Source organism: Panthera tigris, chromosome C1 (assembly GCF_018350195.1).
Source record: "Panthera tigris isolate Pti1 chromosome C1, P.tigris_Pti1_mat1.1, whole genome shotgun sequence".
NCBI lineage: Eukaryota > Metazoa > Chordata > Mammalia > Carnivora > Felidae > Panthera > Panthera tigris.
In genome coordinates, this window is record NC_056667.1 from 180,483,739 (window position 1) to 180,511,169 (window position 27,431).

Sequence of the window (27,431 nt, forward strand, 5' to 3'; positions counted from 1 at the left end):
GCACAAGTAAAATTAATATATTTTAAATGGTGATTTTATCCATGAGACTATATAAGAAACTGATGTGTTTGGATTAAAAAATAAAAAATCAAACTTAATGTAGTTTGGCAGTTAAAAAACATTATAGGCTAATTGTTCTTTAAAATTCTTAAGCCACATCTGTCACATAATTCTATCTAATTTATTTGGGAAACTGTAACATTCATTTGACTGAAGTATCATATTAAATAAATGGGAATGTTTGATTTATTTATATTGATTGTAGTTCTCAAGCCTTAGCCATCTGACTCATTGACTGGATAAAACATTGCTGATCCCTACCTTCAGAGTTCCTGATTGAGTAGGTCTGTGTAGGGTGCAAGGATTAACATTTCTAACAAGTTCCAAGGTGACCGTGATGCTACTTCTGCTCCTACAACCATACTTTGGTTACATGGAGAGAAGTTATGTGAAATCCTTTCAAACTTAAGACTACATTGAAGAATATTACCTGAATCCCATTATGCTCCTCTAACAAAAGTAAGTGTTTTGTGACCGTGTTTCAGGCCCCCTCCTCCCTTCTTAAGAAATAAAACTGCAGATGCAGTGCAGTGCATTTGACTCCCCTCCTCTTCCTGAAAAGTAACCATTCCAGAGTGTAATCATCCCCATGGTAGGTTCTTGCTACCTGTATATATACACCCTAAAAGTAAGATGTTCTGCATGTTTTTAATTGTGTTTAAGTGATAGGATATGTATCTTTTTGTAATTTATAAATTGTTTCTGGGATTTGTGCATGTTATATATTCCTTCGTGTTCGTACATTTATATAACTGCAGTGTAAGTTTTAATGACATAAATATACCACATTTATTTTATCTGTTCTTCCACTGATGGGCATGTAGGTTTGTGGCAGGCACTAATGATTACATAATTGACTGCCATTCTTTATCTTACCTCCTTTTAAACTTGCTGTTAAGTCCCCATGTTCTGTGAGCACTTCCTCTCAATATGTAGGAGAGAGAGATCTTTCCATTCCTAAGGGAATGAATATGTTTGTCTAAGTCAATCATAGTAATTTCTTCCTTTACCAGTTACAGGTTTTGGCATGGGTATGTCGTACAGTCCTGTTCAAATATATGGAAAGAGAAATCTGGGATAGACTTTAGGGAAAGATTTTTCTCCCTGGGTAAGAAGAGACATGAAGAGAAATCCTCCAGTTTTGAATATAGTTGTACGAGGATAGAATGGTTGTAGCAATAGCAGTTCCTTGAGACTGCAGGGACAAACCTGAGAGCCTGAGTTTTTGATCATGCAATAATCCTGGAACCACCCATTTCTCCCAGCTTTTTATGTGAAATTTTCCTTTAGTGTTCTATTATTTATATAACCAAAGCATCCTGTCTTAAGGTAGTTCTTTTTTATTTATTTTTAACATTTATTCATTTTTTTTGAGAGACAGCATGAGCGGGGAAGGGGCAGAGAGAGGGATATACAGAATCGGAAACAGGCTCCAGGCTCTGAGCTGTCAGCACAGAGCCCGACACGGGGCTCGAACTCACAAACTGCGAGATCCTGACCTGAGCTGAGGTCGGACACTCAACCGACTGAGCCACCCAGCGCCCCAGAAAGCTTTTTCATTTAAATACATTATGTATATAGAAAAGTACACAGGGTATAAATACAATGAATTATCACAAAGTAAGCATATTTGTGTAACCATTACTCAGTTACCTCACTTTCCTATTCCAATTATTGCCCTCTACCTACCTTTCAAAAAGTCATCGTTGGGGTACCTTAGCTGGCTTAGTCGGTAGAGCATGCATCTCTTGATCTCAGGGTTATGAGTTCAGGCCCATGTTGGGTATTGGGTATAGAGATTACTTCAGAGTAAAATCTCTAAGGAAAAAAAAAATCATTATCTTGGTTTAGTTTTACTCATTTTTAACTTTATATAAATAGAATTATACACTACGGTCTCTTTAGTGATTGCCATCTTTTGTACAATCTCATGTTTGTGAGATTTATTTGTGTTAATGTGTGAAGCTGTAATTTCATTTTCATTCCTGTATAGTATTCTGTTGAAAGATTATTCTGTTGATGAACATTTGGCCTTTTTTTTTTCCTGTTTTAAGCTATGATAAATGATGATTGTGTTAATTTTCATGTTCATGTCTTTTGGTGTCACTGTGTATGCATTTCTGTTGAACCATATACCCAGGAGTAGAATTGCTGTGTGAGTGGTTATGCTTATGTTTAACTTCTGGGGGATCTGTCAGACATTTTTCCAAAAGATACCAATGTATGGTCAGTCCCACCAGCAGTGCATTACCTACACCATTTGTATTTTATTCATTCTGGTGGGTATATAGTAATACCCAAGTGTGATTTTCATTTGTATTTCGCTGATAACTACTGAAGTTGAGAATCTTTTCATATGCTTAGTAATTTGGCTGTCTTCTTACAAAATGCCTGTTCAGACTTCCTGCCTATTTTTCCATTGAATTGTCACATAATTTTCATGTTGCCTTGTGGAAATTCCTTATATATTCTTGACTGGTAACATGGTGATAATCTTTTCTCGATCTGTGACTTGCCTTTTTTTATTATTAAGATTTATTTTTAAGTAATCTTTACACCCAACATGGGGCTCAAACCCACAACCCCAATATCAAGAATTGCATGTTCTACCATCTGATCCAGCCAAGCACCCCCCTCCCCCCCTTTTTTTTTTTTTTTTACAGATCTGTGGCTTGCCATTTTTCATCTCTTGATGAAATCTCTTGATGAGCAGACCTTAATTTTAATTGTACTATACTTTATTGTTTTTCCCTTTATAATGTTTTTTATGTTCTATCCTGAAGGTCTTTTTTTTTAGTATATATATTGCAAAAGAATATTTAATGGCATGGGGAAATACCATTTAATAAGTGGAAGAAAGAGCCTGTAAAACAGTATGATCTCAAGTTGGTAATGCTATATTCTCGATCTGGCCCCTGGATTACCATATCAAAACTGGCGGCCATCCCTGCCCCCACATGCACTCCTTATGCCCTTACCCTGCTCTGCTCTTCAGTTTCCTTACTACCTGCTAACATAGTCTACAGGTTTTTTTTTTAATTTTATTTTTTTAATTTACATCCAAATTAGTTAGCATATAGTGCAACAATGATTTCAGGAGTGGATTCCTTAATGCCCCTACCCATTTAGCCCATCCCTGCTTCCACAACCTCTCCAGTAACTCTCTGTTCTCCATGCTTAAGAGTCTCTTAAGTTTTGTCCTCTATCTTGAAGGTCTTAATGGTAGTTTGCTGAATAAATGTTCTAGTTGTACACTTTTCAGGACAGTAGCCAGTAGCCACATGTGGTTATTGAACACTTGAGGTGTGGCTAGTCTGAGTAAAGATGTTCTGTAAGTGTAAAATGCATGCTGGATTTCAATGAACATAATATTAAAAAAGAATATCAAAATCACATTAATAGTTTTTATATTTATTACGTGTTGAAATCACATTTTGCATATATAGGGAGTTAAATATGAAAATGACCTTTTTCTAGAAAATTTTAAAATTACATAATTGACTCACATTGCATTTCTATGTTCTAGAAGTGTGCTATCCAATAGAACTTTCTGTGATGATGGACATGTTCTATATCTATACTGTCCAATATAGTAGCCATAAGCTGAAAGTGTCCATTGAGCATTGAAAATGTAGTGAGGGTGATTGAGAAGCTGAATTTTTGTTTTTTTTGTTTTTGTATTTGAGAGACAAAGTGTGAGCAGGGGAGGGATAGAGAGAATCTCAAGCAGGCTCTGCACCGTCAGCACAGAGCCTGACTTGGGGCTTGAACCCACGAACCAGGAGATCATGACCTGAGCTGACGCCAAGAGTTGGACACTTAACCGACTCAACCACCCAGGTGCCCCTGAGAAGCTGGATTTTTAATTGTAGGTAGTTTAAATGTAAGTAGCCATCTGTGGGTAGTAGCTACCATATTGAACAGCACAGTTCTGGACACTCTATTGCTTTAACATTTATTGTTTGAGATTTAGGTTTATAATCTGTCTGAATTGATTTTACATATAGTGTGAAGTAGGAGTCAAGTTTTATTTTTTCTTTCAGATGGAAATCGAGTTGACCAAGCATCAAGGAAGAGAGAATCTTTATTATTTTTAGACTGTTCTTTGTTTGTTGGGTATATTTATTTGTTTGTTCTTCCATCAAATGCCACACTGTCTTTAGTTGCTGATAGAGTAAGTGTTCTTGTTCTTCATGAATGTCTTGGTCATTCTTGGACTTTACTATTTCCACATAACTATAAAAAGTACCTCATCAATTTTCAGTTTCCTTTGGGATTTTGATTGACATTATTTTGGCTCTATATAACATCCAGTCATGAATATGATATAGTCATTTATTTAGGTCTTTCACTTGTCTCAGTAATATGTGATCTTTCAATTATGTAAAGGTCTTGCACATCTTTTGCTAGATTTATTCCTAGTCATTTGGTACTGTAAATGATACTGTTTTCTAATTTTAATTTCTCATTGCTAGTGTATAGAAGTAAAATTGATTTTAGGTTATTGTCTTTATATATGGCAATTATACTGAATTAACTTATTAATTTTTATAGATTCTTTTGGATTTTTTATATACCCAATCCTAAAATTTGTGAATAATGACATCTTTCTTTCTTTCTTTCTCTTTCTTTCTTTCTTTCTTTCTTTCTTTCTTTCTTTCTTTCGAGAGAAAGAGAGAGAGAGAGCACTAGCAGGGGAGGGGCATAAAATGAGGGGGAGAGAGTCCCAAGCATTCTCTGCACTGTCAGCGCAGAGCCTGATGTGGGTCTCAGATGGAGGAACCTGTGAGATCATGACCTGAGCCAAAACCAAGAGTCGGATGCTTACCTGACTGAGCCACCCAGGCGCCCATCTTTCTGGTTTTTATACATTTTATCATTTTATTTCATCTTGTCTTATTGTACTGCCCAGGACCTCAAGAACAGAGATTAGCAAACTTTTGTAAAGAACCAGATAAGAAGGAAGCCAACAGTTTCTGTATAAATATATAGTAGACTCTTACATGTTGTGCTTAAAGGGAGTCAGAATTGTCTTATAGATGGAGTCTTGAGCAATTTGTACTAATTTGAAGGGTTGTACACATTTGATAAAAGGGGCCATTTTTATAGGGCATTGAAGAAGGAAAGAATGATTTATAGTCATGAAAGAAATGTGGTAAAACATTTGCCTAGTGGATTAGCAATTTCTGGAGAGTTTATGATTATTTTGAATGTGTCTAAGTATGAACTAATACTTGCCTCTCTTTTTAAATCCCTTTAGGAAAAATAGAAATGAAGGTACATATGCACACAAAATTTTGCCTCATTTGTTTGCTGACATTTATTTTCCATCACTGCAACCATTGCCATGAAGAACATGACCATGGTTCTGAAGAACATCACAGACATCGTCGTGGGATGACAGAATCGGAGTCAAGCAAATTTTCAGTGCTGGATGCTGAAAATGAAAAAAAATATTACATTGAAAAACTTTTTGACCGTTATGGTGAAAATGGAAGATTATCCTTTTTTGGTCTGGAGAAACTTTTAACAAACTTGGGCCTTGGAGAGATAAAAGTTGTTGAGATTAATCATGAGGATCTTGGCCACGATCATGTTTCTCACTTAGATATTTTGGCAGTTCAAGAGGGAAAGCATTTTCACTCCCATAACCACCAGCATTCCCACAATCATTTAAGTTCAGAAAATCAAACTGTGACTAGTGTATCAACAAAAAGAAACCATAAGTGTGATCCAGAGAAAGAGACAATTGAAGTATCTGTCAAATCTGATGATAAACATACACATGACCGTAATCATCGCTTATGCCATCACCATTGTTTGCATCACCACCTAGATCATAACACCACTCGCCATTTTCCCAATGATTCCATTGCTCACAGTGAGCGTGGGGAGCCTAGCCATGAACCTTCAACAGAGACCAATAAAACACAGGAACAATCTGAAAGTAAGCTACCAAAAGGAAAAAGGAAGAGAAAAGGGAAGAAAAGTAATGAAAATTCTGAGGTTATTACACCAGGTTTTCCCCCCAACCATGATCAGGGTGAACAGTATGAACATAATCGGGTCCACAAACCTGATCGTGTACATAACCCAGGTCATTCTCACGTACGCCTTCCAGAACATAATGGTCACGATCCTGGTCATGGACACCAAGATCTTAATCCTGATAATGAAGGTGAACTTCGACATACTAGGAAGCGAGAAGCACCACATGTTAAAAAAAGTGCAATTTATTCAGCTGCTACCCACAAAGATCATAATGAAGATGACCGTCAACATGAGGTAGGTGTGAAGAGATGGTTGCTCCATAATTCTCAGATAATTGTGGACTATTTTAGGTAAAAAGAGAAGTAACAGTGGAGAATAGTCAATCGTATTCAAACTTATTTCCAGATAATGTTTCTGAACAAAATACTTTAAGATCCTAAAATCAGATTAAATATTTTTATCTGGATTTTCACTTGTGTTATTCTCAAAATTGGGTCCCTCAAATGTAAATGTTCAGAGGTTGTTAGAACTCATTCATTATTTTACTTTCTTGCTTATGACTTGTTTTGACTTCCCAAGTTTTCATTTTGTTACTGTCAGTTGGTTTCTAGATATTTGAAAATTAAAGTCTCTTGTGTTCAACTTGTCCTGTTGGAAAGTGACTAGGCATTTTCTTTACATAATCATTAACTTAATGAATTAACTACAGAATGTTTCCCTGTCATTGATGTAGCTCCAAAGTCAGGTGTTTTGTTTATATGGTAGGTTTGTTTTCTGTATGTCACTTTATGATACAGAGGGCCTGCTGCCTTAAAATTAATCTTCTCCCATGCCCTTTGACAGATTTAGGGTGAATGCAAAAAGATAAAATAACAGGAAAGTCCACTAGTAATGGGATGGTTATGTTTTCCTTTAAAGTATTCATGTTCTTTTAAATACTTCCACGTTTGATTTGTTCCTTCCTGATTTTTTTTTTAACTATTTGCCTCATACACATTTTGTTTCGTTAAAGGTATATCAACATTTTTGTTTAATTTTTAGTACTCTTTATTCTTAATAAGTTGAGAAAATTTATTTTTATTAATTTATTCAATTAATAAAGTTGAATTTATTTGTTGCTCATATGTATAAAAAGCAGCACCATTTAATATGGAAAATGACCCTACCCTTTGCTGTTTCTGTTTCTATTATGAAATATGTTTTGCATCTACGGAAATATCTTTGTGTTTCTTCCCTGTATAATCAGATATTGATTTTAGCAGTTATAAACACTGATTTTAAAATCACTTCTATTTAAAAATAAATAAATAAAGTCACTTATATTTAAAAATCTTAGTGTATTTGTAAAGAAGTGCTTTTATTTATTTATTACTTTAGATAATATCTTAGAATCTTTTGTTGATAATAACCAGACATTATCATATTCTTTCTACCAGACTTGTGGGGTCTGCATCAGTCAAACATGTTGTTTTATATCTTCACAGGTCTGATGCATGTTGGGAATTTTCTTAGGATTTCTAGAAATGTTCTGTGCACTAGATAGAGTAGTATCTCACATTAAGACCTGAGAAGAAGCATTTTTTTGTTTGTGTGTTTTGATTTTGTTTTTTATCCCATAAAAAAAATCATATAATGAGGTAGCAAATCAGTAACAAGCATACAACCGAAGTGTGTTATGTGTGGGGGAAAAAAGAAAAAGCACTACCACCTGCTTTGCCTTCATTTTAGATATTTTGCATATGATAGGTCCAAACTTGTTTGCTATGTGTTGTCTGCTTTGTTCTGCCCTTAAAAGTACTGGTGGATGAAGCTGCCTTCTCTTGTCTTCTACTTTTAGCATTTAGGCTAGAATGATATATTTTAATATAAATTTATTAAAGTACTTTGTGTCTATTTGACAAATGATTGATGATTTCACTTTGAATAGGAAAGTGATTTTTCTTCTCACCCCTTACGAATATAGTTGTGAGTGATTTTTATCAGTTACCAAGAAAGTCATTATCTTCATGTATTAGAGTGGAAAAATGGCTAAAGTCCATAAAAAGTATTGGGTAATGAAGTTCAATGTATTTCCATCATAAATCCTTAAAAGAAACCTTTATTTGTAATAGTTATCTGTATTACAGATTATTTTCAAATAATATTTAGAATATTTTTCATTACATAGTAATTTCTTTTTCTGCTTAATCTTCTTAAAGTACTCTTACTTAATTTGTTTTATCAATTCCCTTGCAGTGTTTGAACGTCACTCAGTTGTTAAAATACTATGGTCATGGTGCCAATTCTCCGATCTCACCTGATTTATTTACATACCTTTGCCCTGCTTTATTGTATCAAATCGACAGCAGACTTTGTATTGAGCATTTTGACAAACTTTTAGTTGAAGATTTAAATAAAGATAAAAATCAGGTTCCTGAAGATAAGGCAAATATAGGGGCATCAGGTAAGAAAGATTTAAGTTTTTTTTCCCTCAAAATAGTCTCTCTACTTATTTTTTTAATGTAATTGAATTAGTACTGTAATTCCAAATTGTCTTCCTTTGGGTGACTTTCGGTGTTTTAGTCAGGCTTAGATATGAGCATTTAGAAAGGATTGGGGATAGACAAGAGGCACAATACAGCTTACTTGTCCCTTTCTGGTATTATGGAGGAATATTTTTGCTATGGATAGAGAACTAGATTAAAAAGCAGATGGTAGGTTTGCGATAAAATGGATTCTTCTACATGGGCAAATGTAAATATTGGGGCCACTAATTAAAGTGATTTGGTGTTATAGTTACTTTTTAGCAGAGTTGAGGGCCTCTGATAAAAAGCTAACATTAAGTTTGTAAGGAAATAAAAAGGGAAGCCAGTGTGGTTAAACTCTCTGAATGTTTCAGAAGTGCCAGTGATTGGCACATGAATTCATCATGGGCAGTTTTATAGAGACCTTCAACAAAAGACCGAAACTATTGTTAAAATTCTTTCTAGATTTTTAAAAAATGTTTCTTTATTTTTGAGAGAGAGAGATTGAGCAAGCAGGAGAGAGAGAGAGAGGGAGAGGGAGACACAGAATCTGAAGCAGTCTCTAGGCTCTGATCTGTCGGCACAGGGCCGATGTGGGGCTCAAACTCACGAGCCATGAGATTATGGCCTGAACAGGAGTCAGTCTGTTAACTGACTGAGCCACCCAGGCACCCCATCTAGGCTTTTTTCAAACCATATTAGGCTGGCTACATAACTCCACTTTGATGTTCACAGGTACCTCCCACTTGAGATTTCCAAAGTTTCTACTCCATGAAAAGTTTGTTCCTCTTACTGAATCCCTAAAACCGTAACAATTGTTTTTTGATAAAATCTGAAAGTCTTTGAAATTTTTCCCATATGGTTTTTGTTTTGTTTCCTTTATATAATCAGTTGTCAAGTCCAATTGAATCTTCTCTCAAATACCTTCCAACTCTGTCTACTCCATTATAACTTTTGTTTAGGTCCTTCTTGGTTCTTGATTGAATTGTTGAAATAACTTCATAACCGTCCCTTTCTAGAATACAAATGAGATTGTCTGACATAGACTTTTTCTTTTTAGTGATAGTTAACATACTTTTGTTAACAAACACGTATTGTAGTGTTAAGTGTTAAGTAAAAGTTAATGACTTTTACTCAACAGCAGTTTTATTATAAGGTGGAGAATGTTCTTATAACTTTCCCACAGTCTCAGAGCTAATCCCTGATAGTACTGGGATTCAAGCCGAGGGTATTTAATCATTTTACTACCCATGTGCTGAGTGTTTCACATGCTTTTTCCCCCCCATTAAATTTTAACAATAATCTATTACATTATTATACGAGGGAGCTGTTACATGATTCTTGTTCTTGCAGATATGGACACTGTGGTATAGACAAATTTAGTAATTTGCCCGCATTTCCTAGGCCTAATAAATGTTAGATCCCACCAACGCTAAGGTTTGTCTGATAAATCCTTTGGTCAGTTAATAACTATGCTATTATCTACCAGATTTAGTTAATTCTGATTATTGCTTTTATGATTTTTGTCATATATCTTTATACTGTTCAAAATTTTTCATTAGATCTCTAATATTTTTCTTTATCTTTTTATTATAAGCAATAATGTCTATGAGAACATGGATTTTTTTTTTTTTTGGAGAGGGGCAGGTAGAGAGAGGGAGAGGAGAGAGAATCCCAACCAGACTCCACACTAACAGCATGGAGCCTAGTGCGGGGCTCACACTTCGCGAACTGTGAGTTCACGACCTGAGCTGAAATGGAGAGTCAGACACCTAGCCGACTGAGCCACTCAGGCGCCCCTAGAAAACATAGATTTGATGTGATGTGCTAGTTTTATTTTTTTCTCCTATATTTTAGCAAACTGCATTATGCTATGTTGTTCAAATTTCAGAGTCCTTTACTTGGCCAGTCAGGCTTTCCAGGATAGGATTCCTGCCTACCTACCTCTCCATCCTTATCCCTTACCATTCTTTTTTAGTAAGCTCTTCTACACCCGATGTTGGGTTCAAACTCATGACCCTGAGATCAAGACTTGAGTGCTCTACTGACTGAGCCAGCCTGGGTCCCCTGATCATTTATATCCTTTCAGCCTTAACCATAACAAACTCCTAATGACAGATTATACTGTTTTTCCCTCTTTTATCTCTGCCTTTTCACCTTCTAAACCTTTCTACTAGAGGGACTACTATGATTTGTCCAAAATTCAGCTCAAGGGTTAGACCCTCTGGGATAACCTATTTACTATCCTAGGCTTAATTAAATCCCCTTCCTTGACACTCTGGATATCTCCATTATCATACAGAGCTTGAGGGATTTTATTAATTGGATTTGTTATCTGTTTTTGTTGTGGACTTCAGCTACTTAAAGGAAGTGACCAGGTCTTTCATCTCAAGCGTCTCTAATGCCTAAGTAGGTAAAGGGTACTTTGAACAAAAAGTGCTGATATATTGATTGAATAAATTACTTAATATTAATCTGTAAGCTTTCAGTTATAACCGAGGAAAGACACTTGTTGAAAATGAGTCTTTGAAGATCATTTTATGACTACAGTTGACCTTTGAACAACACAGATTTGAACTGCATGTGTATACTTGTATGCAGATATTTTTCAATAAATAAATTAGAAAATCTCTTGGAGGTTTGCAACAAAAAAAACCTCACAGATGAACCGGGTAGCCTAGAAATACTGAAGAAATTCAGGAAAAGTCAGGTATTGCAAGAATACGATATGTAACACTTATACAAAATATGTGTTGTTTACGTTAATGGTAAGGTTTTCCATCAAGAGTAGGTTGTTAATAGTTAAATTTGGGGGGAGTTAAAAGTTACACTTGGATTTTTGGCTACACACGCAGAGGCAGGGGTTTGTCCCCAACCCCACAGTGTTCAAGGGTCATTTGTCTATCAGCCTAGTGTACTTTGATAATATAGTCTTCTCAGAATGAGTGGAATTCTCATGAACTTTATCATGTGCAAAATCACGATGAAGGCAGTTCTGGCTGAAAGGCCAAAGATGGAGTGGCACTGTTGCATTGTAATGAAAGAGACTAAATTAAATTAATATGTGTGAATGTGGGCCAAAAAAGAAATTCTGTTAAGATAAAAGGTGGAAAACGCAGAATTTAAAATTTTTTCATAGCACAAGAGTATGGTAGACATGTTTAAGAATATCACATTCCATATATATATAAGAGTTTTATTTGGGATAGAGATAGATATTCCTTAAAGCTTGAAAGAGTTCAAGTAAAAGAAAATGCTCTCAATACATGACAAAATAAGTCTCATAGGTACCACCTACCTATTGGTAATTTCTTTGCAATAGGAAAATAACTTGAGAATAGATAAATTAATCATTATAGTCTTTATTAGAACCTTACCATGTACTGTTCTAAATACTTTTACAAGGATATTTAATTTGTTAAACCCATGAGATGGGAACTTTTTTTGTTCCTATTTGCTGGAATGGGGGCTTTGAGAAATGAAATAACTTGCCCAAAGTCACATAGCTGCCAGGTAGCAGAACTGTGATATGAACTAGAGTATTCTCCACCTAAAGCTTGTAATTGTAACTGCTGTTCCCGTCTCCACTGCTTCTGCTAAAAAGGTTCTTAAGTCTGCTTTGCTAGCAAAAGTGTGACAGGAAGATAAAGAGAGTTAAATTTAGTTATATTTGGTAGTGTTTTGACAGGTAGTGCAGACATAGACAAGAAAGTGGTAGAGGTAAGTATTTGTATAAGTATTGCTGTAAGTATAGATCAGTAAAACAAAAACACCCAAGAATAATAGTCTTGTTAGGTAATACCCAGTCATTAAGGCAGAGAAAGTCCACCTAGTAGCTCTCAATTCTGGTCTTTGGACAGATAAAATATGTTCCCTTTGCTGGCTTCATTACATGTTCAGTGACCTTTGTAGATGAGTAAACACCTTGAGAACCACAGTCTCTCACAGGTGCTTTTAAATTCTCAATGAGGCAGGGGGAAAGGAGAAGCTAGGCCTGAGATTATTTGACTTACATTAAAAATAAAACACTTTGTTCTTTACATGGAAAAACACAGACTGACAAGGTTGTCACATCTAGAGTTAAAACGAATAGCCTTTTTAAATTTTTTTTTATTTTTAAGGCTTCTAAGAAATTCTAGTTGTTATTACATCAACTCTGGATTATGACTTAAATTTTTGTTATAATGACATATTTTAACAAAGGTATTGACAGATGCTTGACCATCATAATATTGAAAATTATAGTTTATTCAATCTGAAAAGCCTTAGAGGAAATAATACTAGCTTTGAAAGCAAATACATAACTAATAGTGAATATTGATTAGTTGTTTGCAGGTGGTTATTAGCACTGTCAGAAATGAAGCTTGAATTAACTATGTCCTGATAGATGTTAATAATTGTTAGAAAGAATGCCCTGCTAGTAATTATTTTTAATGACTGCTGCACTATTAAGAAAGGTTAACTTGTTCTATATAAATCTCCCATAGTGACACAGCGACCACCTCATTACTGCTCAAAGACTGCTGTAAACCAAGTATGCCATATACTGTGTATGGTGGAAATCGTTTGTTTCACAAGATTGGCTCATTTAGTCATAGAGTTGACCCTAGCTTAATTACCAAGGGGGGTTGTGAATAGGCCGCTAAGCTTTTTCTGCCAATTAAAATGCTGAAATTGTAGAAAACTGCCATCTTGCACATGCTTTGAACCGAGTTAATTAGAAAGTTTCCACAGATGAGCGCTTCTTTTTAAAAGAATGCATTTTCTCTCTAGATAATGAGAAAGGGAGTTGGTGAATAACTAAGCTTGAAGACCTTTAACGTTTTAAGCAACCTAATTTGCAGAATAAGTGAAGCTTGTTTCAGACATTTAACGTTTTTTATTGTATATGGTATCTTGGGTACAGATAAAGGAAACATTTGCTGGTTGTATTTAATAGTTTGTGTTTCATTGGTTGGCCTAAGTTTTAGAAAAGATGCCTTTTATTGTTTGGTTTTTGTTATTGTTTTGGGGGTTGTATATTAATAAACAAGTTGTGATTTTAAAAGTACAATAATTTGGTTAGAAATCAGAAAAATTTTATTACCTGCTTTTTTTCTATACATAGGAAATTATGGTAGCATTTATGTAAGCTTAAATATAAATGTTACAAATTCTAAAAATAAGTGTTTATAAATAGCATGGGAAAATATTTCAAGTACAATAAAATGAAAACAGTTTTACTTCTCATAGGTCAAAAGGATTGTAATTGTCCTCGAAGAAGAGTTACAAGTTGTAAAGAGACTATTACTTAAAATTTTAGTGCTGGAAAGCTAAAATTACTTTTTAAAAAAATTTTTAAAAATTTGTTTAATGTTTATTTATTTTTGAGAGAGAGAGAGAACCTGAATGGAGGAGGGCCAGAGAGAGAAGGAGACACAGAATCCAAAGCAGGCTCCAGGCTCTGAGTGTCAGCCCAGAGCCTACCGTGGGGTTCAAGCTCACGAGCCGTAAGATCATGACCTGAGTTGAAGTTAGATGCTTAACTGACTAAGCCACCCAGGCACCCCTAAAATTACTTTTAAAAAATGAACAGTAAATCAGTATAAGAAAACATGTATCTATAACATACACTTGTGAGAGATTGCGGGTGGTTTTGCTAATGAAATAGGTATGATGGAATAATTGCAATCTATAGAAAATACCTAGAAAATTTCTAATTTACCTGAAACGGGAAATATAGCTTCTTAGCCCTTATTTCTTAGGAAATAAGAAACCTAAGTGATAATTTATGTTGGATGGGACATAAATATTTTAACCTTACTCTCATATGTATTTTTAGGTAACACTGAAATAAATAAAAGTATATTCTGATGATTTTATGTTGTTTTGTGGTAATCTTTTGTCCCTCCCCCATCCCAATTTGTTCAAATTTTGAAAGATGGATTGCCATTTGAGTTAATAGTATTTCTTCTTACTTTCATGTTTAGTCTTATTTTTCTTACAGACTCTCCTTTATGTGGAACCACCTCTGTGAAGTAAATACATAAGTAATAAATGGGCCAAGAATTTGCTGAAAATAACTGTAGTTTAATTTAGGAGAAAACAGTGGATTAACAGGAGTTTTGGTTTAGTTTTTACTTTGCCATTTTAGCTAGCTATTTAATCATTTTTTATTATGTTAAAATATATATAAGATTTGCCATTTTAACCATTGATGTGTACAAATCAGTGGCGATTATTACATTCACAATGTTGTGCAGCCATCAAACTATTTTTTTTTCAATATATGAAATTTATTGTCAAATTGGTTTCCATACAACACCCAGTGCTCATGCCCAAACTATTTTTTTAAAGACTTTATTTTTAAGTAATTCTCTGTACCCAACTCAAACTCACAACCCTGAGATCAAGAGTCACACACTCCACCAACTGAGCCAGCCAGGCTATCTATTAAAAAAAATTTTTTTTTCTTAAGTTCATTTTTTTTTGAGAGAGAGCACATGTGAGCAAGGGAGGAGCAGAGAGAGAGGGAGACAGAATTGCAAGCAGGGTGTGAACTCACAAATCTGTGAGATCATGACCTGAGCCAAAATCAAGAGTCGGTTGCTTAACTGACTGAGCCACACAGGCACCCTAAAAAAAATCTTTATCACCCCAAATAGAAACTATGTAACCATTAAGCAACAAATCATCATTTCCTCTTAATCTCAGCCTTTGGTAACTTCTTGTCTTTTTTGTTTCTGAATTGGCTATTCTAGATAAGTAGAATCATACCATAGTTGTCTTTTTGTGTCTGGTGTATTTCGCTCTGTATAGTTTTCAAGGTTCATCCATATTGTAGCATATATTGAAACTTGATTCCTTTTTATGGCTGAGTAATAATACTCCATGGCATGTATATACCACATTTTGTTAATCCATTCATGCATTGATGGGCACTTGGTTGTTTCCACCTTTTGCCTATTTGAGTAATGCTGTAATGAACACAGGCATACAAGTATCGAAGTCTCTGCTTTCAGTTGTTTGGGGGTATATACGTAGGAGTGGGATTCCTGGGTCATAAGGTGATTCCATTTAGTTTTTTGAGGACTTACCAAACCTTTTCTAGAGTGACTGTGCCATTTTACCTTCCCACCAGCAGTGTACCAGGGTTCCGGTTTCTCCACATCTTTGCCAACATGTGATTTTCTTTCTTTTTTTTAACAGCCATTCTAGTAGGTGTGAATTCACATTATTTAACATTTAACATCTCTCTGCCTCAGTATGTAAATCTGTAAAGTAGAATGGCACTGGTCTACATTAGCATTTTCCAAATCCTGTTTTGTAGGAGGATCCTGGTTCCTTGAGATATACTAATAGGTTCCATGATCAAGTGAGTTAGAAAAATGCCGCACATTGTATTCCCCTTGCAGAGATTCATATTGCTTATTAAACTGGTGGAGGCTTTGAGGGAACTTGTTTAACCAAGTATTACCAAATCTTTTTGATTATTAAATTCTCCTCTCCTTCCCCTTGGAATACCTCTGAGAATTAGATGAACACAGTTTGAGTAATGCTAGTGTAGATTATTAAAGTCCTTTCTAGCTATATAGTGTGAAGATAGCAATTACAGTGCCAGTTAAAGTAGCTTACTGGTAATGAAGGAATTGGAAAGATAATTCTCCTTTTAAAGTGGCAGAATAATAGACATCTTTGAAAATGGTTTTAATAATTTCCAACTCTGTCAATACAGGCAATGTATATATGGAAGAATAATTATAATAGTCCCAGTTGTGCTCTGTGTTTTATACAAAATATGTTATGAGAAGTTATAGGATCCATTAAATCTTTTGAAGGTAGCATGCATACTAAATCTATTTCTTCTAGTTGGAAAAATGAGAACTCTTAATTTCAGAAAAGTTATATAAGGTGTTCAGAGTTCTACAGATTATTTAACTTTAATGTAAGAGCTTAGTCTTTTTCTGATTCTTGGCTTTTGTTGTTGGTCAGTAACCAATTATTGACGATCATTTGGCCAAGTGACCAGAAAACCAAAAGCATTTGTATTATTTATTTTTTAAAGTGTGTGTGTGTGTGTGTGTGTGTGTGTGTGTGTGTGTATCAACTTCTTTTGGAGGAGCCACTGGCCAAGCTCAATGTGATACCGTTGCACTGACTGAAGTGGCATCGTTCACATTTTCTTTCAAGTAAATGGCATTCCCTTAGAGATAGAACCACGATGGCACCTGAAGTTGGGCTCTGATGCTGGATTGATTTATGTAAGGCTTTCTCCTTTGTGGGCTTATGTTTTCTTGTATTTTCTGAGTTTCAGATGTCAAATATCAGAAATGCTAAAGATTTTCTAATAATGACTGGCTTCTCTCTTTCAAGTATGTCTTAGTTCACAGATTTGCTTTCTCGGGTGGATGAGAAAGATGATTTCAGAGCTGATACATAAGAAATTATACCTGGGAGTGTGTAATATGTGATATGTACTCATTTGTGCACATGTGAATTCACACACCCTTTCACACTCAGACCCCTCCCCCAACTATTTGTGTAAGCACTTGACTAATATAATGTGTCAGTCTGTCTGTGATTGGTGTTAAGTGACGATATATTTAGCTCACCTATCATATTGGCACATCGATTTTCACTGGATTCAATTTTGGTTGATTTGTCATTTGGTAATTTGGTTTTTAGCTAATTAACCAAAAGCCATTTGAAATTGTAAGTCACCTCAGAGCATTGCAAAATATTTATGGTTTCATAGACTCTTTTAGGACTTTTCTTCGCATTCAGAACACCCTTAGCCAGGAGTTAATATGGGAATTTTAGAAAGGAAATACTTGCTTAGAATAATGTTCATTTTCAGATATAATTTTTGTGATTAGGAACTAGAATCACATTTTCTCTCATCTCTCTTTAATGATTAGATTTTTGTAAATATGCTTATAAGAATATATAATGGTTTAATAGAGTCTTAGATTCTTTTTTTTTTTTTTTAAGTTTATTTATTTTGAGAGAAAGAGAAGTGCATGTGCATGGGTGGGGCAGAGAGAGAGAATCCCAAGAAGGCTCTGCATCATGGTCAGTGTGGGACCCAATGTGGGGCTTGAACTCAAAAACCGTGAGGTTGTGACCTGAGCTGAAATCAGGAGTTAGACGCTTAACTGACTGCACCACCCAGGCTCCCCTAGGGTCTTGAATTCTGTAATCTAATAAGCTCAAATGTTCAAATATGATCCTAATGCTAATATTTTATTAGTTTGTTAAATTATTTTGTGTAAATTGTTAACCATCTCAAATATCTGTTATATCAAATTAATGGTATACTCCTTATAATAAGATTTAGAAATTTAATTTCTATTGCAAATATCTTAAAGGGCAAATCCAAAAATGAATGAATGTATATTTCCCAGTGTAGAATATAATATTACCCTAAAAAAAAATAAAAAAGGAAAGATCAGGTTAAATAACAGTTACCCAACTAGATTTTGGGTAAATTTAGCATCTTAATCTATAGATTATATGAATTTTCTTGGACATTGGGACATAGGAATAAACTAAGAAATACTTCATTTGGACAGCTTCGGTGCTTAATTCCAGCACATCATTTGCAAAATAATTCTGATTAATACAAATTTTTAATACTTACGAGAAGTTAGCAAATTTGTTTACTCTTTATACTATATTTGGGTCTCATCTATAGCTTTGGCTATACCTATGCATATATATTAGCATATACAGAGTATCATGGAATATGAATTACTGGCTTTTTAAAGTCATTTTTAGTACTGTTTTTCTTTAAGTTCTTAATTGAAGTTGCTTTTATATTGATTGTTTTGAGATAAAGTGCTTCTAAATTTAATTACTGCCCAAGTAAGAAAAAAACATATTTGGGAAGGGAGAATTGTATATTAATATAGGAGACATATTATCTTCAGGTTAATGTATTTGTTACCAGCCTCAATTTGTCCCATTTAGTTACTACAAGTATCTTTTGTCCATTTTTTCCCCATTACTATGATTGAAACTACAGAGCTGTGGTAATTTTGACACTTCTTTATTGGTTTAGTTGGCCAATAACTTTTATTGGCTCCCTGAATTTAGACCTATGGCCACCTTACTCCAACCTATTTCCTCAGGCTCTCCCACTGACTTTATTATTCCTGCCTGTGCTTGAGGCACAGAGATAAACTAACTTGGTCATCATTATTAAGTCAACATTTTGACCTTATATTTTTCTTTCTAGAATAGAGTTTTTGACCTTAGCTCCTTGTGCCTTATAGTCCCAACCATAGTTGTTCTTATCTTTTGGTTTCACTAACAATGTTGCCTTCATAATGAATCTTTTCCCTTTGCCTCTTCCTTCCTTGTTCCCAAATCTTTGCAAGGATTAAAGACTCTAAATGCAAATTCTGGCTGTGTGTTTCTATCTTCTTTTGGACTTTTAGATTCCCCGTGTTTATATCAGAAATTATCTGTTAGATATAGAATAAATCACAGAACTTCCATTAGTAGTAGATGACCTGTTGTTTTAATCCTGTGAGCTACCTTAGCATGGAATTAGCTTATAGTATTAATGTCATTGGATATTGTGACTAAAATGTCCAACGTATAAACACAGTTGAATTGATAAATCTCAGCATTTAGTGGGTGAAGTAAAGTTTCATTTCCTTACCTATCCTTACTTCTGTCTTTGAAAATTTTTTTACCTTGTTGAAGAAATACATTTTTCATTGTTCCCTTACTATAACACTTAACGTAAAATTTCTCAGCAGATTATAGTCTTACTGGGTTTGATGAGAAAAAATAGCATTTTAGATGAAAAACTTTACCAAGTTATTATTGAGTGAAATTTTCTATAGATAAAAATTAAACAGAACTTTTAGGCCAGAACATTTCTATTTCACTTTAGGCCACCGATTGAAAATAATCTCACTTTTTAAATGAACATGCCCCATCCCCTGAACCACTGGCAGTTATTTCTGGTATCTAATCTATGTATGAATAGCCTCGATAAAGAAATGTGGACAGAATTCCCCTTTTCCATCACACTTCTGTTTTTCACAAATCCTGTTGTGAAAACATTTCTCTTGTGCTCTGATTCAATCAAGGTTACATAGTGAGGGGCCTTTGGGTGGCTCACTTGATTAAGCATCCGACCTCGTGGTTTGTGAGTTCAAGCCCTGCATCCCACACTGTCAGTGAGGAGCCTGCCTGGGATTCTCTCTCTCCTTCTCCCTCTCTCTGCCCCTCCCCCCTTGCTTGTGCTATCTCTCCCTCTCTCTCTCTCTCTCTCAAAGTAAATACACTTTAAAAAACAAAACCCCCCAAAATTATATAGTGTAATTTTTACAAAGTAGAAAATGATACAGAAAGCCAAATTGGAGCAAGGGGAATTTGGAACTATTTATGGAGTGTAAAAATAGTATCAAGGGGACAGGATTGAATTATCCTTTGTAAAAATAAGAAATGAAATGCAAAAATGGTACCAATAATAAGGCTTTTTTTTTTAAATCTCTTATGAATATATTTCCATTTTGGACTGGTATATTAAGTTTCTCAAACTTTGTATTAAAAGATTTACAAAGATAACACTAGATACTCAGCTTCTTCTAATGCTCACAGGAGAGTTTTATAATTGTATTCTCTAAATGAATAGTTTTATTGCTGTGGCTCTGCCTTTATACATTGGTAAAAATTTTTTGACAGTCTACATATTAAGAGTGAATCACAGCCTGAAGTCATTTTAAATCCCTGTTTCTAATAAGATGGGCTACTGAAGGTACTATTTATAACTTGGTCTGAACTTCTTCTTTTTTAAAGTGTTCAGGTGGGTTATGTGGTTGTTTTGTTTTTAAACACAGCAGTGCCAAAATGTAAAACTTCTTAAAAAGCATAGTCAGGGTAAGATAATCTATCTTCCATGACTCATTTATCTTAAGTTTATTGTTCTTTAGAGCTTTTTGGCTTATATTGTCATATTAATGTTGACTATTAATTTCTTTCCTACAGCATGGATTTGTGGTATCATTTCTATCACTGTCATTAGCCTGCTTTCCTTGCTAGGCGTGATCTTGGTTCCCATCATTAACCAAGGATGCTTCAAATTTCTTCTCACATTCCTTGTTGCACTAGCTGTAGGAACAATGAGTGGAGACGCCCTTCTTCATCTACTGCCCCATGTAAGAAATCTTTTTAATCTTTAAAAAAACAAAACAAAAAGAAAAATATTTAAGCTAAAAAGGTCCTTCATTAGCAAACTATAGTACACTAATCTAGTATTTGTTGTATTTGCCTATAGGATGAAGTATTTTTTCCATTTGCATAGTTTTAATAGCAATAGTTTTGAAGTAAATTGAGTCATTAGGTTTTAATACAGCAACAAAAATTGGTTACATCAGTATTACTTTTTCCTGCCACAACGTATACATACCAAATCACCACAGTGTACTCTTTAAATACAGTTTTATATGTCAGTTTAATCTGGGTAGAGCTGAAATTTACAAAAAATTGCTCTATTAGCAGTTCTGTAAATGAATACTTAAGAAGATACACCATCCATTGATTTTTATCTGTATGCTATATCAAGAAAGCCATTAGGAGAAATGTAGAAGTGGTCTTATGATTGTGCTGTATAGTCAGTGTGCCCCAGGTATCTTTATTTGATCAAGAATAGGCTGACATATTCAGTTAACAATTTAGTTAACTAATTTCAGTTATAGGCATTTAGCTCCTTACATATGGGGCCATTTATGTTTTCTCCCAGAATACCACTTATTTTCTTCTATTTCGGGACCCTTCTAATAGTATCATGTGCCCACACTTCTGGTACCACGCTTAGCAACCTTTTAAAATCTGTTATTAGTTAGTATTTGATACAGTGTTACTGCTTTTACTTCAAATTATGAAAACACTGGGGCTTTTTCTTTTCCAAATGTAAAATTACAGGTTTGAATGTTTTTTTAAAATATTCTTACCACCTCCTTTGGAGTATTTGGGAAACAGATTTGCGTTTTTTAAGTAATCTCTGCACCCATCATGGGGCTTGAACTCACAACCCAGAGATCAAGAGTTGGATGCTCTACCAACTGAGCCAGCCAGGCACTCCCAGAATTGTTACTTGTGTGTTTTGTATACTCCTCTTCCCCTTCACTCAGAAGAATTGGTTCAGAATTCCAGATTTGGTATCTGGAATACCATATGACACTGCCTTAAAAAATTGATTAATAAATCTTAAACTGTGAATGTAAATTTTTAAAAATTGATTCATTATGTTATTTACTGATTTCCTCCTTTATTCCTACCCCTTGCTTTCCCTTTTTGCCATCCTCAAGAATAGCCACAAAATTTCAAAACTGGGCCTATTAAGAACAGTTGATTGAAGTGAAAACAGTCTTCAGGTGCTGTTTGACTTATTTTTTTCTTAAGTATTATGTAAAGCTGTTACCTTTTTAAATGGCCTTACCGTCTTTGAGAAGTTTAGAAATCTCTTCTCTTGGCTGCTAGCAGATGGAGAAAAAATACAGATAAATGTTATAAGGAAGGGAAATACTTAAGACCAGATCTCTAATTTTTAAGATTGTTATTGTGGAACTTGTACGTTTGACAATTAAAAAGTACCCATTTCTATAATTTATTTTTTGCTAAAGCTTTAAACTGTAGAAAAATAAACACATGTGTGAGTGTATACTTATAATGTTCCATAGTTTGTAAGTACAGGTAGCGTCTCATCACTTCTTCAATTTATAAGAGAAAAACATAAAAATATAATCAGTTTAAGAAAAAGAGTACAGGGAGTCACAGGTTGTGACTGGCAGGTGAATTAGTTTGTTTTTACTGAATGTTAGACATCTGGGTCATGTTCACTTTGGTTTAAAAAGGACCCATGCTTCCTAATATCTTAATGCTGCTTGATTTTCTCACTATAGTATGTGTCAGCTCCTATAGCCGTTTGAGTTTGTGGTCTTTTGTTTTAGAGTTACCATGAAATGTAATACTTTCCAGGCCACTGAATACAGACAGCAAAATTAAATAAAAGGCTACTTATATTTATGTGAGATAATATTTAGAGAACCACTTTAAAAATTGAAAGGTATTTTTTTGTGTGTCCTAGCAGATTATAGTCTCAAAATTTTAAAAAGCATCTTTAATTACTTGTTTAGAAGTTTTTGTTATTCTTATTAATAGTCTCAGGGTGGACATGATCATAGTCATCAACATGCACATGGGCATGGACATTCTCATGGACACGAATCTAAGAAGTTTTTGGAGGAATATGATGCCGTATTGAAAGGACTTGTCGCTCTAGGAGGCATTTACTTGTTATTTATCATTGAACACTGCATTAGAATGTTTAAGCACTACAAACAGCAAAGAGTAAGTACTTTGTAATGATTTCTTCCGTTTTCTGAGATATGAAACTCAAAAAAATTTTTTTTCTGGCCACATGCTTAATTATGATGTTGGTGTGTGTTCAAGGAAACATTGACTTTGATCTTTGCCATTTTTATGTATATATTTTGTATATGTATGTATTTTGTATATATTTCCTTGAGACAAAATATGGTTTAGAACAGAGCTCTAAACTGGGACTCAGGGGGAGTGATTCTAATTCTTGCCCAGCTACAAAATAGCTGTGAAAACTATGACTCATTCCTTGTGATTTCCAGTTGCTATATAAATCTGTGGGAAATAAGCCCTACTTTTTGTCTGTATTTTCATATCATATTCCAAATAGTGTATTTAATTTTAATTGCCATATTTTATTCAGGGTATTGCCATATTTAAGTGCCTTCAAAGGAAGGTTGGTCAAGATGATGTGCAAGTGAATTATTATCTGAGGAATGGTAGAATGAACTAGGAAAGGATCAAAAGTGAAAGAAGCCTAACAGCATTTGGTTTTCAGAGGGTGTATGGAAAGGTGGATGGGTGAAGAATGGAGTGTTGGTAGGAGGGATGCCAAGGTGAGAGTGGCCGGAGAGAAATGAGTCAGAAGAGAGGTGATGGGGGCTTGAAGTAGAGTCATGTCATGAGGAATAGGAAAGATAAGGTGATTAAGAGAACTATTTAAAATTTTAATGATTATTTATTTTTGAGAGAGAGAAAGAGTGTGAGTGGGGTGGGGGCAGACAGAGAGTGAGAGCGAGAGAATCCAAAGCAGGTTCCAGGCTCAGCTGTCAGCACAGAGCCAGAAGAGGGGGGGCTCAAACCCATGAACGATGAGATCATGACCTGAGCCAAAGTCGGACACTTAACCGACTCAGCCACCCAGGTGCCCCAGAACATTTAAATGAGAGAATCAATATGATTTAATTGTTGATGACATTCAAGAAATAGAAGTATTTTAGGGTCCATCTCTGAGTACATAATTTAGAATACAGTTACATATTGCAAAGTATATAGAGAAGTTTTGACATTCCTGAGAAGCTCAATTTTCTTCAGTTGTGTGTACCTGCTAACACTTAAGCAGCAAATATTCATATTTAATTGTACAGAATATTAGGGACTGCATAATTTACCAGTAAGTATGAAATGTAGTCTTTCAAGAGGTAGTTCAAAGTAAACATGTTTTCTGTTTTTTATAATTTAATCTTGATCTCATTTTGCATTTAAATTTACTGGGAAAATTAAACATGTTTATTTTTGTAAACTAATGTAGAAGAATAGAATCTCCAGAACATGGCAGCTCTTTGGAAATTTGATATTGAAAGAAGTAAATAAATTAAAGGAATTTGATTAGATAAATCAATGGAACACCATTAAAGGGGTACTCTGTATCTAATAGTAAGGAATTCTTCAAGAATATCAAAGAGAGGAATCTGTGCAGATAAATCAGTGTGTCTCCTTTATGATAAATACGACAGTGAGTAACCAAAGATGAAAAAGTGTATGGCATTGTTTTGAAGAAAAGGAATTAGTGATCCTTGAATAGAACAGACGTTTGACCATCTGCAAAGAAGAGTCAGTTATTGGAAGGAAGCTTTCAGAGCATACATTAACTAATACATCAGATGAGGACTGGTTTCAGCAAGTTGGGGCTTTGAGGGTAGTGATTTGGCAAGTTTTCAGGAAAGTGGACAAGGACAATCTGAACCAAAGCAGTTGAACACAATCCCAGCTGGTGTTGTACATTTTCTTCTTTTCTCTTTTGTGCTATGGTTGGCTTGTTTTCCCTTCCCCCCACTTTTCTCCTTTCTACTTCAACTCCTGGCTGCTGTTTCTTTTCTTTGGTTGTCTCCATACTACTACTTTTGAACATTTTGTGTTTCCCCAGTTTCTGTTACTTATTGCTACGAAGCAGAAGAACCCACAATTTAATGGCTTATAACAACATTTTATTATTTCTCGTAATTCTGTCAGGAAATTAGGCAGGATTCAGCCGAGCAGTTCTTTTGTTCCCCCTACCATCAGCTACACTCACTCACTCTACTACATTCAAACTCAGCTGGCCTGGGTTGGCCTCAACAGGGCAGGGGTAGGAGGCCCATGAATGTGTATGTCTGCATCTAGTGTCCTCCACATGGTCTCTATTTTTCTAAAAAAATTTTTTTAACATTTATTCATCTTTGAGAGACAGAGCATGAGTGGGGAAGGGGTAGAGAGAGGGAGACACAGAGTCCGAAGCAGTCTCCAGGCTCTGAGCTGTCAGCACAGAGCCCGACACGGGGCTCAAACTCACGAACTGCAAGATCATGACCTGAGCCAAAGTCAGTCGCTTAACTGACCGAGCCACCCAGGTGCCCACACATGGCCTCTGTTTAGAGCCTAGGCTGAGTTTCTTCACAGATTAGTGGCTAGCTTCCTTGAGTAAAAAAGTAAAAGGTGTCAGGTTTCACACTAGTTCCAGAACTGGTCCATCATTTTCTTGCATTCTGTTGATCAAAGCAAGTTAAAGGGGAAGAGGTTATTTGTTCCAATAAACATACATAGATCGGAAATAGAACTTTAAGTTGGAGGAGTTGTTAGAGGTAGTTACACAGTTACATTGCTAAAAGAAGAAAGCAGACTGTTAAAAGATAGGAAAATTAAAACTAAACAATGAAATACAATACTTAGGATTTATTAATAAGTGAGGATAGATTAGATGAGAAAGAAAACTTACCTTTATTGCGAAGCTGTTAAGAGTCGGTTACCAATAGGTCATTTTTTCACACATCACCTCATTTAATCCTAAGAATCTATCATTTTAATTTTACAGATGAGTATTCTTATGGTTTAATAAATTTAACTGCCCAATTCTCACAGAAGTAAACTACAAAGTTTGTGATTTTAACTCAAATTTGACCCTTCCCATTATGTCACATGTAGGGAAATGGAAGATTGCATTAAACACAATGAAATTCAAAGGGAGTAAGCTTTAGTTTTTTGGAACTTCCTATTCCCATACACTATTAAATAAGATAGATATTAAATATATTTCACACATTTCATTTGGTTGCATGTAATATAGTACTGTGTACTGTATTCTGTACTTTGAAGTAGATGAGTTGATCCTTTGAGTGTTTGGAAAAAAAAAAAAGCAACAACATAGAAATTTAGCTGAATATTTTATAATGAGACCCCTTGATTAATTTCTAAAAATTTTTTCTCTTTTTTTTCCTAAGTAATTTATGAATAAAGTGTTACTACCACTTACCCCATAGATGTTAACAAGTGAATATTGTTGCTAGTTGTGGCTGCAGATTTGATACTAATACCAGATTTTTTTTCAGGGAAAACAGAAATGGTTTATGAAGCAGAACACAGAAGAATCAACTATTGGAAGGAAGCTTTCAGATCATAAGTTAAATAATACACCAGATGCTGACTGGCTTCAGCTCAAGCCTCTTGCCGGTAGACAACAGTTCTGACTAAAGAGAAACTTTTAAAATATAAACATTGAAATACTGCTTCTAACCTGTGCCTGTGTTTGAAATTTCTTGTTTTTGTGGCTTCCCTAATATTAGTTTCTAACTTGTATTTCCTAAAATGTGAGTGTATCTTGTGATTTTGTTTACTGTCTTGTCTATTTCAGCCTTATTAAAATGGAATGTGGGACTAATTATATCACAGGGCAAGGAACATATTGCACTTTTACTTTACAGAAAAAAAATGAAACAAACAAAAAGGCTTTGTAAGCAGTATACTCGTGTTATCTTTAGATCTTGGCAATGCAGGTCTCTGTGCCGTCCATATGGGATTGGTTTCATATGGAAGAGGGAGAGTGGTCTCCCTACTTAAAATCTCTGCTCATCAATTCAGCTTTTCTGTTGCCTGGTAAATGTGATGAGGTAGCTTACAATTGTCAAGGAAACATAAAGTATTTTAGTCTAATATTCCCTTTCTGTTTGAACTTGTGTTTCCCCTGAACGTACCAACGATTTTCTGCAGAAAAGGGGCAGATGAGACTCTAACTGTACTCTGCTCCAATTTGAGAAGTAGTAGACTGTTTGTCACATAATAAATAGTTTTTGAAAACTAGGTGAGAGGCCAACCTCAATTAAAAAAAATACTTAATCAGATGTTACCATTTATATGGGTTTCTGAGTAGCATTTTCAGATAGGTGCCATTGGAGGGTGCCAGCGATTTAAAGTTTGTTTTCTTCAGTGATAAGAGAGGATTAGACAGGGTAACTTTAAGTTTCCTTCTTCCCCTAAAAAATTATGGGTCCATTTAGTTGTCCTGTAAATGCTGCAGTAACTTCTACCCTTCGATTTTTAGCAGCTGTTCGTGATGTCCTCCCTCAGATTCACAGTTTCTCCACGCTTGCCAGTTCTTCTCCCCACTTTGCCTGCTGTTGATCTCAGTGTCCCCCCTTTACCTCATCTGGTTCATCATCTGGATGCTCAGAACCCCAGTTTGTTTTGTGTGTATGTGAACATGTTTGTTTTATTTGCTTTTATACATTTATTTGGGACTTCATTTAA

At 34.9% G+C, this 27,431-nt stretch overlaps 1 protein-coding gene across 4 annotated transcripts in view; it reads left to right on the forward strand.

Moving 5' to 3' along the window:
* The window catches only part of SLC39A10 (solute carrier family 39 member 10), a 145,143-nt gene that overhangs the window by 98,001 nt on the left and 19,711 nt on the right, over positions 1–27,431 (forward strand). For all 4 annotated transcript variants that reach the window (XM_042994957.1, XM_007094705.3, XM_042994958.1 and 1 more), the window contains 5 exons: positions 5,321–6,345; positions 8,287–8,494; positions 20,538–20,707; positions 22,713–22,901; positions 26,237–26,357. In XM_042994957.1, coding sequence (XP_042850891.1) covers positions 5,332–6,345; positions 8,287–8,494; positions 20,538–20,707; positions 22,713–22,901; positions 26,237–26,357 — 1,702 coding nt within the window. In that variant the 5' untranslated portion in view covers positions 5,321–5,331. The remainder of the gene's footprint in view (positions 1–5,320; positions 6,346–8,286; positions 8,495–20,537; positions 20,708–22,712; positions 22,902–26,236; positions 26,358–27,431) is intronic.